The 16,053-nt window shown below is 35.1% G+C and overlaps 4 protein-coding genes and 1 pseudogene across 4 annotated transcripts; all 5 read left to right on the top strand.

The window, feature by feature from the left end:
* Positions 1–892: 892 nt before the first annotated feature.
* LOC128919774 (craniofacial development protein 2-like) lies at positions 893–4,723 on the top strand. The gene is made up of 2 exons (XM_054233079.1): positions 893–3,364; positions 4,420–4,723. The coding sequence occupies exon 1, from the start codon at positions 2,038–2,040 to the stop codon at positions 2,836–2,838; it is 801 nt and encodes a 266-aa protein (XP_054089054.1). The 5' UTR covers positions 893–2,037; the 3' UTR covers positions 2,839–3,364; positions 4,420–4,723.
* Positions 4,643–5,594, top strand: LOC105213958 (farnesol dehydrogenase-like). Its single transcript, XM_011187083.3, has 2 exons — positions 4,643–5,218; positions 5,311–5,594. Exons 1-2 carry the CDS (start codon positions 4,649–4,651, stop codon positions 5,491–5,493), a joined length of 753 nt encoding a protein of 250 aa, XP_011185385.1. The 5' UTR covers positions 4,643–4,648; the 3' UTR covers positions 5,494–5,594.
* A 2,677-nt stretch (positions 5,595–8,271) lies between these two features.
* On the top strand, positions 8,272–10,896 carry LOC105214028 (farnesol dehydrogenase-like; annotated as a pseudogene).
* On the top strand, positions 10,686–11,795 carry LOC105213957 (farnesol dehydrogenase-like). Its single transcript, XM_011187082.3, has 2 exons — positions 10,686–11,391; positions 11,468–11,795. The coding sequence occupies exons 1-2, from the start codon at positions 10,822–10,824 to the stop codon at positions 11,648–11,650; spliced, it is 753 nt and encodes a 250-aa protein (XP_011185384.2). The 5' UTR covers positions 10,686–10,821; the 3' UTR covers positions 11,651–11,795.
* A 2,187-nt stretch (positions 11,796–13,982) lies between these two features.
* Dhrs11_15 (farnesol dehydrogenase) lies at positions 13,983–15,509 on the top strand. Its single transcript, XM_011187080.3, has 3 exons — positions 13,983–14,660; positions 14,724–14,864; positions 14,976–15,509. The coding sequence occupies exons 1-3, from the start codon at positions 14,091–14,093 to the stop codon at positions 15,009–15,011; spliced, it is 747 nt and encodes a 248-aa protein (XP_011185382.1). The 5' UTR covers positions 13,983–14,090; the 3' UTR covers positions 15,012–15,509.
* Positions 15,510–16,053: the final 544 nt, after the last annotated feature.

Raw genomic sequence — 16,053 nt, 5'->3', positions numbered from 1 at the left:
AATTCGGCATAAAGTTTAATATAATAACGAAAGTCATATATAGATATGAGGGCTGAGGTAATTCCTGAACCGATTTCATTCAATTTCACCAGCAAGGTACACTATATCCAATACTATACTCTCACTTAATTTTGCTAAGATATATCACATATTAACCAATACATATATGCGTAATAAAGCCCAACGAATTTTTGAAAAACCTTTAATTAGGTATATGGGAGCTAGGGGATGATATTTTTGCAAAACCTATAATTATGTATATGGGAGCTAAGAGATGTTGTGACCCGATTTTAATAATTTTTGAAACAGAGACACTATTGGAAGAAAACAATTTCCTCTGAATTACATTAAATTAGCTGAGAGATTTACCCATATTTTCGATTAAAATTTAACCTTAGGCGCTGAGTTCAACATGTTCGATATCTGGAGCCTTGAACAGTTATCGTCCGTTTTCGACAATGTTTTCACAAGTACTGTATTTGTGTAAAGTTTTATTTCGCTATCTTTATCGGTTCCTATGTATACATTATTAAGTAAACGAATCAGAAGGATTCAAAATTGAGTTATATGGGAAGTAGGCGTGGTTGTGAACCGATTTCGCCCATATTCCACCAGTGTCGTCAGGGTGTCATATACCGAATTTCATTGAAATCTGTCGAGTAGTTCTTGAGATATGGTTTTTGACCCATAAGTGGGCGACGCCACGCCCATTTTCCATTTTGTAAAAAAATCTCTGTGCAGCTTCCTTCTGCCATTTCTTATGTAAAATTTGGTGTTTCTGACGTTTCTCTTTAGTGAGTTAACGCACTTTTAGTAATTTTCAACCTAACCTTTGTATGGTAGGTGGGCGTGGTTATTATCCGATTTCATTAATTTTTGGACTGTACAAGAAACGACTGTAGAAAGTTTGGTTTATATAGCTCTATTGATTGCCAGATATGTACAAAAAACCTATTTGGGGGCGGGGTCACGCCCACTTTTCCAAAAAAAATACATTGAAATGTGCCCCTTTCTAATGCGATCCTATGTTCCTAATTTAATTTTCATAACTTTATTTATGGCTTAGTTATAGCTCTTTATGTGTTTTTGGTTATCATTTTGTGGGCGTGGCAGTGCTCCGATTCCGCCCATTTTCAAACTTAACCTTCTTATGTTGCCAAGGAAAACGTGTTCCAAGTTTCATTAAGATATCTCAATTTTTACTCAAGTTACAGCTTGCACGGACGGACAGACGGACAGACGGACGGACGGACAGACATCCGGATTTGAACTTTACTCGTCACCCTGATCACTTTGGTATATATAACCTTATATCTAACTCGTTTAGTTTTAGGACTTACAAACAACCGTTATGTGGAGAAAACTATAATACTCTCTTAGCAACTTTTGTTGCGAGAGTATAAAAATAATAATAATAGTTGCTTCGCAAAAATCATTAAAATTGGACTAATTGAAATTAACGAAATTGAAAAACTACAACACAAAGCTGTTATATAACTAATATTTCAAAAACAGATTTTTTTATTATAAGTATCTAAATATTAGAGATATGTATACGAAATTTCGAAAAATGTTTACTATTGATTAGTAAAAATTACTAAGGTCGCATACCAATGACTCAGAGCTCCTATATAACATAATTGTAGAAATTTTATATTTTCGCAGTTCGTTTGTACCCGGTTTTTAAATTTTGTTTAACATAAACATTTCACGATTCAATAACTGTGCAAAAAATTCACTTGTCATACAACAAATTTTGCCAGTCATCATGATGATTTTCGATGATATGAAGTTGGAGGATGGAGTCATATGTAGAAGTTCACGTAAGTGAGGAAAGTTTCTGACTGTCATTGACTTGGGAGTGGCCAGGAACGATTCTTTTACATGTGGCTCAAGCAGCTCACGACTTCCGGTCTTAGACCAAGTATTCTCTGGGTAGCCAACAGACATCCGTTTGGAGGCGAGCTAAAGTGAGAAGGCGAAACCCGCTTATGCGGTTGTGCGTAGGGTTTGGACCCACCACATAAACACCCCCCAATGAAAAGGAAGCAACAGCCTCGAATGAGAGACCCCAATTTTGATGACGACCACTGCAAAGGCTTAAAGGACTACGAATTAAGGGCATGCACCTGGAATGTCCGGACCCTTAATTGGGAAGGTGCCTCTGCCCAGCTGGTTGATGTCCTCGGCAATATAAAGGAGCGCAAATTCGGTGTGGGATTCTTGGGGAGAGAGAGACTCCGTCGTCGAGTCCTGGCATTCACTCCGGTGGATGAACGTCTAGCCACAATACGCATCAAAGCGAGGTTCTTCAACATATCGCTGATTTGCGCCCACGCCCCGACGGAAGAGAAGGACGAAGTGATCAAAGATACCTTCTATGAGCGCCTAGAACGTACCTATGAGCGCTGCCCCCGCCACGATGTCAAAATCGTGCTTGGCGATTTCAACGCTAGGGTGGGTAAAGAAGGTGTCTTTGGTACAACAGTCGGAAAATTCAGCCTCCATGGCGAAACATCGCCAAACGGTCTGAGGCTGATCGACTTCGCCGGGGTCCAGCATAAGAAAATCCATCAAGCTACTTGGCTGTCCCCGGATCGAATCATTCGCATCCAGATCGATCATGTTGTGATAGATGGACATGTCTCCAGTGTTTTTGATGTGCGTACGCTTCGTGGTCCCAACATCGACTCGGACCACTATCTTGTAGCAGCTAAGATACGCAACCACAAGGAAGGTTCGACATCGAGAAGCTGCAATCACAACCGACAGTCGAACGATTTTCTACTCGACTTGCACTCCTGCTCTCTGAGAGCACTCATCAGCATCTCGGTATAAGGGAACTGTTGGATAGCATATCAAACTCCTTACGTACAGCTGCTGTTATATGCAGTAAAAGTTCTTTATTCGCGGGGTATATGTTCCATAAATATGCCGTGAATACAGAAACCGTGAATACGGGATAGTAATTTATATGGGATTATAGGGGATATGTTCCTAGGTGACAAAAAAAACAAATAGGTATTTGAAAAAAATGATTTAATTTAAGTTTTTGAACATTTTAATTAATTATCTTAAGGCTTAAGCAATGGTTTGAAGAATTTTGTAATTTTTTCTTGCTTAGCAGTTTTCGCATTAGCAATTTGTCTCTTAAAAATTAGACTTCGTTCCATAGACGGATCAATGTTCATAAAGAAATCGCAGAGCTCATTCGCAAGTGATCTAGTCGGGTGTGCTCATATAATTAAGCCAATGCAACGAAACCTTAGCAATCACTATCTGTGTAAAAAAAAACATTAAAAAAGTGAAGAGTTTATTGGTTCCATTTAATTTAAAGTGTTTTTGAAAGTTTTCTAAAAAATGGGTAAGAAGTACAAGAATTCAGTTCCATGTGAGCCCCTTCTATATGGAAATATTACCAAAAGTTCAAAAATATTGCAAAAATTGTGGAATATTTAACATTTTCTTGTAATAAGATCTATTCTTTTTTATTAGTCCATTTGACAAGAATATTGGGTTGGATACCTATTGGAATAATTTTATTATTATGTATGTACTTATTAGATCCGCGAATAAAAAAATGTTTAGTCGCGAATATAGAAATTGGGTCTCATTTTTTTATTCCGCGAATAGTGAAAACGCGAATAAGGAGCTTTTACTTGTACGTGTATATTCGTTTATATTTTTGTTGTGAGCCCGATAACCTAACATGGAAATACAAACAAAAATAAATTTTGTTAAGCGTGAGCGAAATGAGCCAGTTGGTGGTCTTGTTCTCGACTGATGGAGAGATTGAGAGCGAATCACCAACGTGAGTACTTAGAGCAGTGGTTGGCACCAAGAATGATAGAAGACAAGATTACGACATAGTGACGTGCTCAGGACCCCTGAATGGGAATAGGCAACATGTAGAATTGTCAAATGAAAACGGAAATGCTATAAACAGTGAAACAAATTGAACATGAAATAGATTACGTTAGTTAGCAATATGTAAGTCAATCATATTTTTAACTAAAGTGATATTTACGTGACCTTAAGTCAGAAAACTCTTATGAAAACAAATTCGTATAATATTTAAACAAATATTTTTAACTTTTCGTCCACCTACAAATAAAAAAAAATTATTGAATGTTTAAAAAAATGTGTGTTTGCGATATTTTTATCAAAGTAAACCCCAAAAAAGCTAACTGTAAACGAATGGCGCAATCTTGTATTCTATCATTCTTGCCACTGATCTAAACATCATTTGGGGGAAATATGCTATTCAAATTTGATGCTCACTGCGTACGAGGGTACGAAGTGGTAGGTTTACGTCATAATTTTGGATATTATCTCAAACAAACTTGTGCCTGTTTATATACGACACAAATGTTGAGTGCCTATTTATTTGCTGTAAGTGTACATATGCATATTGATTAGTTGGCGGTAAATACTTGACACTTAGATAAAGTCACTGCCAATATATATACGGAATACATATATGAAGCGAGTACATTATGTATAAATAAAAGGTAGAGCATACAATTCATTCAGTCTAGCAAAGCTAAGCGAGCTGAAAGTACATAATATTTAATATTGTGCGGTTGCATATTGTCAACAAAGTTGAAGAAAATATTTAGTAAATAACTATAAAATAAATAAAATCAAAATGGAACGTTGGGCCAATCGTGTTGCAGTGGTTACAGGCGCTAGTGCGGGCATCGGTGCTGCTATTGTACAAAAATTAGCCGAAAATGGCATGGTTGTTGTGGGTTTGGCGCGTCGCAAGGAGAAAATAGAATCGCTGCGTGACGAAGTGAAGCCCGAAGCACGTGATCGTATACATGGCATTGAATGTGATATCACTGTGGAGCAACAGATCATTGATGCCTTCAAAGAGGTCGAAAAGACCTATGGTCCAGTAGCTGTGTTGGTCAATAATGCCGGCACCGGACGTGAAACGAAATTGGTGAAGGAGGGCAATACCGAAGACATACTCGTTACGTTAAATACAAATGTGTTGGGCATTGTGTATAGCACACGCGAGGCTTTCCGTTCGATGAAGGAGAATGGCGGTGATGGACATGTTTTCCTCATCAACAGTGTAGCGGGACATAATGTGCCCTACTTGCCTAATACAAATATAAATATGTATGCACCAACCAAGTATGCCGTTACGGCCATGACTGAAGTCTATCGTCAGGAGTTCTTGAGTCTGGAGACCAAAATCAAAGTAACGGTAAGTTAATGAGCAGATTTTTGAGTTGGCTGTAAGAATGCTTTAACTTTTACTTCACTTTTACTAAATTGAAATTCTTTCATCTTCCGTAGAGCATTAGCCCCGGCGTCACTGAATCAGAGGGTATCAAGAAGCATCGTCATAAGATGCGTGAAGTTACTGCCATGTTGCAACCCGAAGATATTGCTGATGGCTTGATCTACTGTCTGGGCACACCACCACATGTGCAAGTGCACGAATTGACCATTAAACCAGTGGGCGCCACCGTTTGGTAGTTTGTTCTCGGTTGGAGTGTGATATACTAAGCGCTATGCGTTTATTTGTTGCTGTAATGAGTCTATTAAAGGCATACATAAGTTTTAATTTAAAATAAAAATAAAAAAAATATTATTAAATTAAAAATCCAAAAAACTCTCTTCAAATATTCTGCTCTTAGACAGATAGTTGGATCTATCATTTATATCAGCGTTCTAAAAATAATAATAATTCTCGAGATAATCGAGAAAATATAGCTGATATGAGCACCTCTATGGACCTCATGAATTATCAGTGACGGTGTATTCATGTTTAAGAGTCGATTGAGAGTTCACAAGTATCCGATCTGAACTGAACTGTTTCACAAGTTCGGAAAAAGCACATCACCATTAATTTTTAATCGAAAATAAAAAAAAAACTGAAATTTTTTGGTTGAATACTGAAGGTCTTTACTTTAAAGCCCAGTTATTGAAGTAAAATATAATAGATTCCGAGGTGTTTGACGGATTTGGTAATCCCAAACATTTAAGAAATGATCTGCCCATATGACTAATATCATATTAATTATTATTTTGTCGTAGTTTGTAATTTTTTTCAAAATTTAGCTTCCCTTCGATCAACCCTCGTATATATATTCGTATATTCCACAAGACACAATGCTATAGTATATTCTGTTGGACATACTTAATAATTTGTAACAATGTAAAGTTGCTTAATTGTGCGGTGACCTTGCAAATGTCTATTATCATATTTGTATCGATACTCAGAGACGATAATGGTGTAAAAGAGTTTTTAATGGAATACCGATACGGCATTATGCGCGATAAGATTAGCTCAAAGCAAAAGTGCAAACGGGGCATGATCAGCGAAAAATATTGCTACGTACATAGGTACGTCAGACATTTTAAGTGGGAATAGAATATTTCAAATCACACAATTTATGCAGAAAAAAATTGAACAATCAGAATGATCAGAGAAATTTATAGAAATTGTGATTCTATGGATTAAAAAAAAAAATAAATTGAAGCAACTCTTAATAATTGGGCGATATACATAAATATTATCGAGTTGAATTAAAATAATAACGTTCAAACAGGCCGCTTAATTAACCCAATTAAGAAAGTTGTAACAAATTTAAACTTAATGGCAGTTAAATTAATCGTAAAAAGCGTTTTTAAGTAGTTGTAAATTACTAAGGGAAATTAGCGTTTAATTGTCAATTAGTGCTTAATTGCAAATCAATGAACTCAATTAAAAGAGTGGTAGCAAATTAAGTCTTAAGGGTAGTGAAGTAAATCGTAAAAACCGTTTTCAAATTTAAAGTTTTAAGTAGTTGTATGTTGGTAAATAACGATCAATTAGTGCTTAATTGCAAAACTATTCGAGTAATTGTTAAACGATGAAAATAATTATTTTCTAAATAATAACAAAATTAAATAATTGTAGGTAGAAAATATATGTTCTGTGCACTTGTCACTCAATTAACGCTTAATTGTCAATTAGTGCTTAATTACATATTCATTATTGTAAAATTCGCAGTGAAACGTAGCCTAATTATTATACTAAATAGTGAAATTGCAGTTAATTTGTCATAGTTAATATTAAACTAGTGCGTAATTGAAAAAACAAATTACCGTAAAATTCGCTCAGTAACACTGACAATGTATTTAGTACGACGAAAAATTGAATATGCAACTAGCACTCAATTAGTTTAATTATTGGTCAGTTGGTGGTTAATTACATATTAATTGTCATCATATTTGCGGATATACAATGAAGAAAATTTCTATCCGGCTTATTTCATTACTCAATTAGCGCTAAATTAGTGTAATTAATGATCAATTAGTGTACTTAAATGTCAATTACTGCCTAATTAAAGATCAATCAGCGTAAAATTTGGTGTTAAATTATTTAGTAAGAGGAAAAAATATCTGAACCCCGCTAAAACGCAATGCCATGATAAGAAATATCAGAAGATTATTGTCTTAATAATTAATCAGAGAATATTAAAAAGAGTATAACGTAAATTAATTTAAGATACTTAAATATATTTTTAATTAAAAGTACTATAATAAAGGGAGACCCCACAATCTGCCAATTACCGTGGTATAAGTCTCCTCAATATCGCATATAAGGTTTTGTCGAGCGTATTGTGTGAAAGACTAAAGCCCACCGTCAACGAGCTGATTGGACTTTATCAGTAGGGCTCTAGACCTGGAAAATCGACAATGGACCAGATATTCACCATGTGCCAAATCTTGGAAAAGACCCGAGAGAGAAGAATCGATACTCACCATCTTTTCATCGATTTTACTTTGGACTGAGTAGGCAATTGCAAAGTAAAGTCCTCTCTCGACGAACAAAAATCAAACTCTACAAGTCGCTAATTATTCCCGTCCTGATGTATGGCGCTGAAGCGTGGACGATGACAACATCCGATGAGACGACACTAGGAGTTTTCGAGAGGAAAATTTTGCGCAAGATTTATGGTCCTCAGAACATTGGCAACGGCGAATACCGCAGACGATGGAACGATGAGCTGTACGATTTATACGACGACATTGACATAGTTCAGCGAATAAAAAGACAGCGGCTACGCTGGCTAGGTCATGTTGTACGAATGGATGAAAACACTCCAGCTCTGAAAGTGTTCGATGCAGTACCCGCTGGAGGAAGCCGCGGAAGAGGACGACCTCCACTCCGGTGGAAAGACCAAGTGCAAAGTGACCTGGCTTCACTTGGTGTTTCCAGTTGGCGCCAAAAAACAAAAGGGAGGAACGAGTGGCGCGCTCTGGTGGATTCGGCTATAATCGCTTAAGCGGTTTCTACGCCAAATATATATATATATATAACTCTAAAGAAATATACTGATTGCATTAAATTGTATAATAATTTCTTGATTAAGTCAATTACTTTATTGCAGAAAATTAGTTAATCGACTCAAAAAGTTGAGAACAAAATGTAATTATAAAACTGTAAAGATATATTATAGTATTCCTTTGCGAATCAGAACTTATGTATCTCAGTACATATCTACATTAACTTATTTACACATGCATTAAACAGGCGCGCCCAAATTCATCTACTATATGACTAAATGTTTACTTTTGACCGGCGCAAGTGCGGGTATTGGTGCCGCCTGTGCGCAGTGTCTCGCCAATAACGGTATGATCGTTGTAGGTCTGGCGCGACGCTAGGAATGCAGATCGAGTCGGAATACGGACCGGTAACGGTGCTGGTGAACAATGCTGGCATATTGCGTTTTACCGATTTGGTGAGTGAGGATAACTCGAGCGACTTACGCGATACGATCGACACAAATGTGCTGGGCGTGGAATATTGTACGCGAGAAGCGTTTCGTGTGATGCGCGCGCAAGGCGGGGATGGACATGTTTTCCTGATTAACAGCATTGCCGGGCATAATGTGGCAAGCATACCGGGTTCATCGTGGAATATGTATCCATCTTCGAAATATGCTGTAACCGCTATGACGGAATGAAATACAATACAAAGATTAAAGTGACGTTGAGATTAATAAAAGAAGCGCTGGGAGATTTTGGGATCTTAAGAGTTTATTTCCATTTACAGTGTAGGACTGATAGGCGGCGTGTTAACAGATATTTTACCAATGCATCATCGGAAGACAAAACTGATTTACTGTTATTAAAGCCGGAAGATGTGGCCGATGATTTGTTGTATTGTCTACAGACTCCACCGCATATGCAGGTGAATTGAATTTTCTTAATCGAAATTAATTTGTTCATCAATATTTTTAATTTTTTTTTATTAAAAAAATATTTCATTTTTTTCTCATAATTATCAAAAAATTTAATTCATTATACATTTCACTTCAGATCCACGAACTCACTATACAACTTATGGGCGAATGAGTGTGCACTTATAACCGAAACAATCAGCATTGCTTGCAAAAACCCGTCCTTACACTCAGACATATCATACATGTGACCGCGTTGCTTCATAAAAACTGATACAAATTTTATTCTTGCTTATGTTAAAATAAAAATCATCGAAAGTAAAAGTGTACTCATCAGTGAAAATATCTAAGAGTGGCTAGTAGAAGCTTGTGAGTAAAAATTATTAAAATCGAAAGATTCTAAAACATAGCTGCCATACAACCCATACTTCAAAAACAGATTTTTCTTTCGGAACTCTCTAAATATTAGAGATATCAACACACAATTTAGTAAAATGTTTTGAAAAGATAAGTAGAAGCCGGCTCGTTAAAGTCATGAAGATCGCATACCAATGACTCATAGTTCGTTTGTTTGTACTCGGTTACTTTTAGTTTTGTTCAACAAAACCATTTCACGAATCGACGAAGATATATACATAAATAATTGTGCAAAAAAATTCACTTCTCATACAACAAATTTTGCCAGTCATCATGCCTGTTGAGTTATGACTCGCGTTTTCGATGATGTGAAGAAAGTGTTGTACTATGCTTTCGTACTATTTACGCGTTTAATATCGGAATTCTAAGAAAGTCTAAATACAACTTGTTTTTTATCAATTTATTCCGCCATCTGTGCTTGAGTAGTAAAGTAGTGTATTTAATTAAAGTTGTTGGACTTTATATATTTGTTTCTATTTTCGTTGTAAGCACGATAAGATTAACCTTACATGGAAATACGAACAAAAATAAATTTTATTATGCGTGAGCGAAATGAGCCAGTTGGTGGTCTTGCTCCCGGTTGATGGAGAGAGTGAGAGCGAATCGGCAACGTGAGTACTTAGAGCTAGGTATGTATCGGTATATCTGTTTATAATTATTCAAACAACTTTGTCGTATAAACAAACGAAATTGATGATAATTGTCTGCCATTATACACATATAGATAGGTATATATTTGTAAATATATATAGTATGTATATATGTATGTATATGTCGAAAATCAACATTTAATCATCATTTGGGGGAAATACGCTATTCAAATTTGGTGCTCACTGCGTACAAGCGTACGAAGTGGTAGGTTTACGACATAATTTTGGATGTTATCTCAAACACACCTGTATGCCAGTGTATATATACGAGTATATACACAAATTTTGAATGCCTATTTCTTTGGTGTAAATGTACATATGTATATTGAATAGTTGACGGTAAATACTGGACATATACATAGATAAAGTCACAGCCAATATATATAAGGAATGTATATATGAAGCGAGTACATTATGTATAAATAAAAGGTAGAGCAAACAATTCATTCAGTCTAGCAAAGCTAAGCGAGCTGAAAGTACATAATATTTAATATTGTGCGGTTGCATATTGTCAACAAAGTTGAAGAAAATATTTAGTAAATAACTATAAAATAAATAAAATCAAAATGGAACGTTGGGCCAATCGTGTTGCAGTGGTTACAGGCGCTAGTGCGGGCATCGGTGCTGCTATTGTACAAAAATTAGCCGAAAATGGCATGGTTGTTGTGGGTTTGGCGCGTCGCAAGGAGAAAATAGAATCGCTGCGTGACGAAGTGAAGCCCGAAGCACGTGATCGTATACATGGCATTGAATGTGATATCACTGTGGAGCAACAGATCATTGATGCCTTCAAAGAGGTCGAAAAGACCTATGGTCCAGTAGCTGTGTTGGTCAATAATGCCGGCACCGGACGTGAAACGAAATTGGTGAAGGAGGGCAATACCGAAGACATACTCGTTACGTTAAATACAAATGTGTTGGGCATTGTGTATAGCACACGCGAGGCTTTCCGTTCGATGAAGGAGAATGGCGGTGATGGACATGTTTTCCTCATCAACAGTGTAGCGGGACATAATGTGCCCTACTTACCTAATACAAATATAAATATGTATGCACCAACCAAGTATGCCGTTACGGCCATGACTGAAGTCTATCGTCAGGAGTTCTTGAGTCTGGAGACCAAAATCAAAGTAACGGTAAGTTTGTGTTATTTGGTGGAAGATTCTTTATTAGATTGTCCGCACTAAATTCAAATTCTTTTACTTTCCGCAGAGCATTAGCCCTGGTGTCACTGAATCGGAGGGTATCAAGAAGCATCGTCATAAGATGCCTGAAGTTTCTGCCATGTTGCAACCCGAAGATATTGCTGATGGCTTGATCTATTGTCTGGGCACGCCACCACATGTGCAAGTGCACGAATTGACCATTAAACCTGTGGGCGCCACCATTTGGTAGTTTATTCTCGGTTGGAGTGTGATATACTAAGCGCTATGCGTTTAGTTTATTTGTTGCTGTAATGAGTCTACTAAATATATACATAAGTTTTAATTTAAAATAAAAATAAAAAAATATTATTAAATTAAAAATCCAAAAAAAAAAATGTTTTAAAATATTTTTTTAGGGAAGTGAATCTACGATTCTGCTGTTAGACACATAGATCCAATAACTTTTATATCTGCGTTCTAAAAATAATAATAATTCTCGAGATAATCGAGAAAATATAGCTGATATGAGCACCTCTATGGACCTCATGAATTATCAGTGACTGTGTATTCATGTTTAAGAGTCGATTAAGAGGTCACAAGTATCTGAAGTAAACTGAACTGTTTCACAAGTTCGGAAAAAGCACATAACCATTAAATTTTAATCGAAATTTAAATTTTAAATGAAAAAAACTGAAATTTTTTGGTTGAATACTGAAGGTCTTTACTTTAAAGTCCAGTTATTGAAGTAAAATATAATATCTTCCGAGGTTTTTGACGGATTTGGTAATCCCAAACATTTAAGAAATGATCTGCCCATATGACTAATATTACAGTAATTATTAATTTGTAGTATTTTGTACTTTCTATAAAATTAAGGTTCCATTCGAGTAACCCTTGTATATATACTCGTATATGCCACAACATTCAATAGCGAAGTATACACGTATTCTCTTTGACATACTTAATAATTTGTAACAATGTAAAGTTGCTTAATTGTGCGATGACCTTGCAAATGTTACACAATTTTTTCCACTTAACCAAAATTTAAAATTATATAGGTACAAGTTCATTTCGCTGTGTTCTAGTATCATGTTTGTATCGATAATAAGCTACGATAATGGAGTAAAATAATTTTTAATAGAATACCGATACGGCTGTATGCGCGATAAGATTAGTTCAAAGCAAAAGTGCAAACGGAGCATGATCAGCGAAAAATATTGCTACGTACATATGTACATGAGACGTTTAAGTGGGAAAAGAATATTTCAAATCACACAATTTATGCGGAAAATATTTGAAAAATCAGAATGGTCGGGGGAATTTACAGAAATTGTTATTGAATGGAATAAAAACCAAAATAAATTGAAGCAACTCTTAATCATTTGGTTAATATACATAAATATTATCGAGTTTAATTAAAATAATAATAATGATACCTTCAAACAGGCAGCTTAATTAACCCAAATAATAGAACTGGAACAAATTAGGCTTTAATGACAGTGAATTTAATCGTAAAAAATGTTTTGAAGTATTTCTAATTACTATTTAATGGTCAATTTGCTCTTAATAACTAATTGATGGTTAATTGCAAAACAATGAACTCAATTAAAAGAGTGGTAACAAATTAAGCCTTAAGGATAGTGAAGTTAATCGTAAAAATTGTTTTAAAAGTTAAAGTTTTAAGTAGTTGTAAGTTGCTAAATAATGATCAATTAGTGTTTGATTGCAAAACAATTAAAGTGAAAAAATCTATTTTTTGTAAATAATAATAAACTTATATAATTGTAGGAAGAAAATATATGTTCTGTGCACTTGTCACTCAATTAAAGCTTAATTGTCAATTAGTGCTTAATTACATATAAATTAATGTAAAATTCGATGTGAAACGCAGCCAAATTTGTTTAATAATAATAGTGAATTTTGTGTTTAATTTGAGTTAGTTAATATTAAAATAGTCCGTAATTGCAAAAATACTACCTTGAAATTCGCTGAGTAACACTGAAAATGTATTTAGCACGACGAAGATTTAATAGGCAACTAACACTCAATTAGTGTAATGGTCAATTAGTGGTTAATTACATATTAATTATCATACTATTTGCAGATGTACAATGAAGATAAGTTCTACACGGCGCATTTAATAGTCAATTAGACTCAATAGATGTAATTAATGGTCAATTAGAGTACTTAATGATCAATTACTGCTTAATTATATATCAATTAGCGTAAAATTTGGTGTTAAATTAATTAGTAAGAGGAAGAAATATAGCTATAAATATATAATAGTTATAGTACTATAACTCTTAACTCTTATTTAGTCAAAAAAATTTATTACCCGGTAGGTTTAATCTCTTCCAACATTCACATCTGAGACACTTTCATTCTCACTTTGCAATATTAATTTGCTAATCAGTACATTCATATGTATCTCAGTACATATCAACTTTAACTTATTTACACATGCATTAAACCGGCGCACCCAAATTCGTCTGCGTCTTTATCATTTTATATGCCTAAATGTTTACTTTTGAGAGCCGGCAAAGAGCCGACCCATATAAATGAAGCCGCTGGGTTCGATGACTTGTAATTATCGTGAAGAAGCGTAGCTTTGCAGCGCATATTCGACTGCATACAGCAATTCGCAAAATTATAACAGTGCCGACACTCTTCACGTGTAAACCGCATTGAAGATGGAACGCTGGTTGGGACGCGTTGCTGTGGTGACCGGCGCTAGTGCGGGTATTGGTGCCGCCTGTGCGCAGTATCTCGCCAATAATGGCATGATCGTTGTAGGTCTGGCGCGTCGTAAGGAACGCATTGAAACGCTACGTGAAACACTGAAACCGGAAGCCAGCCAACGATTGCACGCAATACAATGTGATGTGCGCAAGGAGCAAGATATTATAGATGCCTTTAAGCAGATCGAGTCGGAATTCGGATCGGTGGCGGTGCTGGTGAACAATGCGGGCATATTGCGTTTCAGCGATTTGGTGAGTGAGGATAACACGAGCGATTTACGCGATACGATCGATACAAATGTGCTGGGCGTGGCATATTGTACACGCGAAGCGTTTCGTGCGATGCGCGCGCATGGTGGGGATGGACATGTTTTCCTGATTAACAGCATTGCCGGGCATAATGTGGCAAGCATACCGGGTTTATCGTGGAATATGTATCCATCTTCGAAATATGCGGTGACCGCTATGACGGAGGTTTATAGGCAAGAATTCTTGAAATACAATACAAAGATTAAAGTGACGGTGAGTTTAATAAAAGAAGCGTTGGGAGATTTTGGGATCTTAAGAGTTTATTTCCATTTGCAGAGTATCAGTCCTGGCGGCGTGTTAACAGATATTTTACCAATGCATCTCCTACCGGAAGACAAAACTAATTTACCGCTATTAAAGCCGGAAGATGTGGCCGATGCTTTGTTATATTGTCTACAGACGCCACCGCATGTGCAGGTGAATTGGATTTTTTTAATTTTTTAATCGAAATTAAATTTTTTCAACAAACACTTTTTTATATTTTTTTAATTATCAATAAATTTTAATTCATTATAAATTTCTCTTCAGATCCACGAACTGACTATAAAACCTATGGGCGAATGAGTGTGCACTTATAACCCAAACAATCATCAAACCCGTCCTTACACTCAGACATATCATACATGTGACCGGTTTGCTTCATAAAAAATGATAAAAATTTTATTCTTGCTTATGTAAAAATAAAAATCAGCGAAAGTAAAAGTGTACTCGTCAGCGAAAATATGAAAGTCAGAATTACGCAGCAGAAATTTTTTTGGTGTATGATACAACGATGAGTGCATACAGTGTGAGACATGAAATGAAGGAGAGGTGAGCAAGAGCAAAACATGCCAGAGAGAGAGAGAGAGAGAGAGAGCGCGCGACTTTGTTGGCGAATGACACCAATAAAACTAAAAAGTTAATATTTTCGGCTAAGTGCGTTAAGAGTTGCCATACGAAAAAAAAATTATATTTTATAAAAATGTGTTTTTGTTAATAATATTTTATATTTGGATTTATTGATTTTATACGAAGAAATTAATAAAATAAATATAATAAAAAAATAAATATAAAATATTTAAATTTAATATAAATATTTTTTGCTTTTTGAGTTAACGGTTGCCACAAAATATTGTTAATATTGTGTTAAAGAATTTAAATAAAATTACGAAGTTTTCACACATGTATTTATGAAATTATTAATAAATAATTATAAAAGAAAAAATTAAATTAAATATTAAAAAAAAGTATTTATGAAATTATTAATAAATAATTATAAAAAAATATAATTAAATATTTAAATAAAAATTAGACATAGTTATTATAATAAAAATTAAAACTTATTTTCAGTAATGGATTTATCTTCGTATTCCACTGAAGAATATGTGCGATAGACGATTCTAGTAGGCATTCATCTTTAAAAATAATGGAAAACTTGAATACAGCAGCATTTTTTATAATAATCTTTCAATTTCAGCAGCCTCAATCCACTCTTCTTGAATTCTTCTCTGCTCCGTTCAAAAAAACATATCTTTTATATGATCGAACGTTAAATTAATAATAATTGTCTTAAATTCCAGTCGCAGCGCCAACTGGGAGCGATTTTTTTTTATTATAAGAACTCTCC

This window comes from Zeugodacus cucurbitae, chromosome 6, assembly GCF_028554725.1.
Source record: "Zeugodacus cucurbitae isolate PBARC_wt_2022May chromosome 6, idZeuCucr1.2, whole genome shotgun sequence".
Lineage (NCBI taxonomy): Eukaryota > Metazoa > Arthropoda > Insecta > Diptera > Tephritidae > Zeugodacus > Zeugodacus cucurbitae.
The sequence above is the reverse complement of the archived record's forward strand: the minus strand, read 5'-3'. Positions and strand labels throughout refer to the sequence as shown.

Excerpts from the sequence above, each read along its gene's own strand:
- Dhrs11_15 (XM_011187080.3), top strand. The coding sequence starts at position 14,091 with ATGGAACGCTGGTTGGGACGCGTTGCTGTGGTGACCGGCGCTAGTGCG. Across the intron at positions 14,661-14,723 it reads ATACAAAGATTAAAGTGACG|AGTATCAGTCCTGGCGGCGT; the intron begins GTGAGTTTAATA and ends TTCCATTTGCAG. Across the intron at positions 14,865-14,975 it reads AGACGCCACCGCATGTGCAG|ATCCACGAACTGACTATAAA; the intron begins GTGAATTGGATT and ends ATTTCTCTTCAG.
- LOC128919774 (XM_054233079.1), top strand. The coding sequence starts at position 2,038 with ATGAAAAGGAAGCAACAGCCTCGAATGAGAGACCCCAATTTTGATGAC.
- LOC105213958 (XM_011187083.3), top strand. The coding sequence starts at position 4,649 with ATGGAACGTTGGGCCAATCGTGTTGCAGTGGTTACAGGCGCTAGTGCG. Across the intron at positions 5,219-5,310 it reads AGACCAAAATCAAAGTAACG|AGCATTAGCCCCGGCGTCAC; the intron begins GTAAGTTAATGA and ends CATCTTCCGTAG.
- LOC105213957 (XM_011187082.3), top strand. The coding sequence starts at position 10,822 with ATGGAACGTTGGGCCAATCGTGTTGCAGTGGTTACAGGCGCTAGTGCG. Across the intron at positions 11,392-11,467 it reads AGACCAAAATCAAAGTAACG|AGCATTAGCCCTGGTGTCAC; the intron begins GTAAGTTTGTGT and ends TACTTTCCGCAG.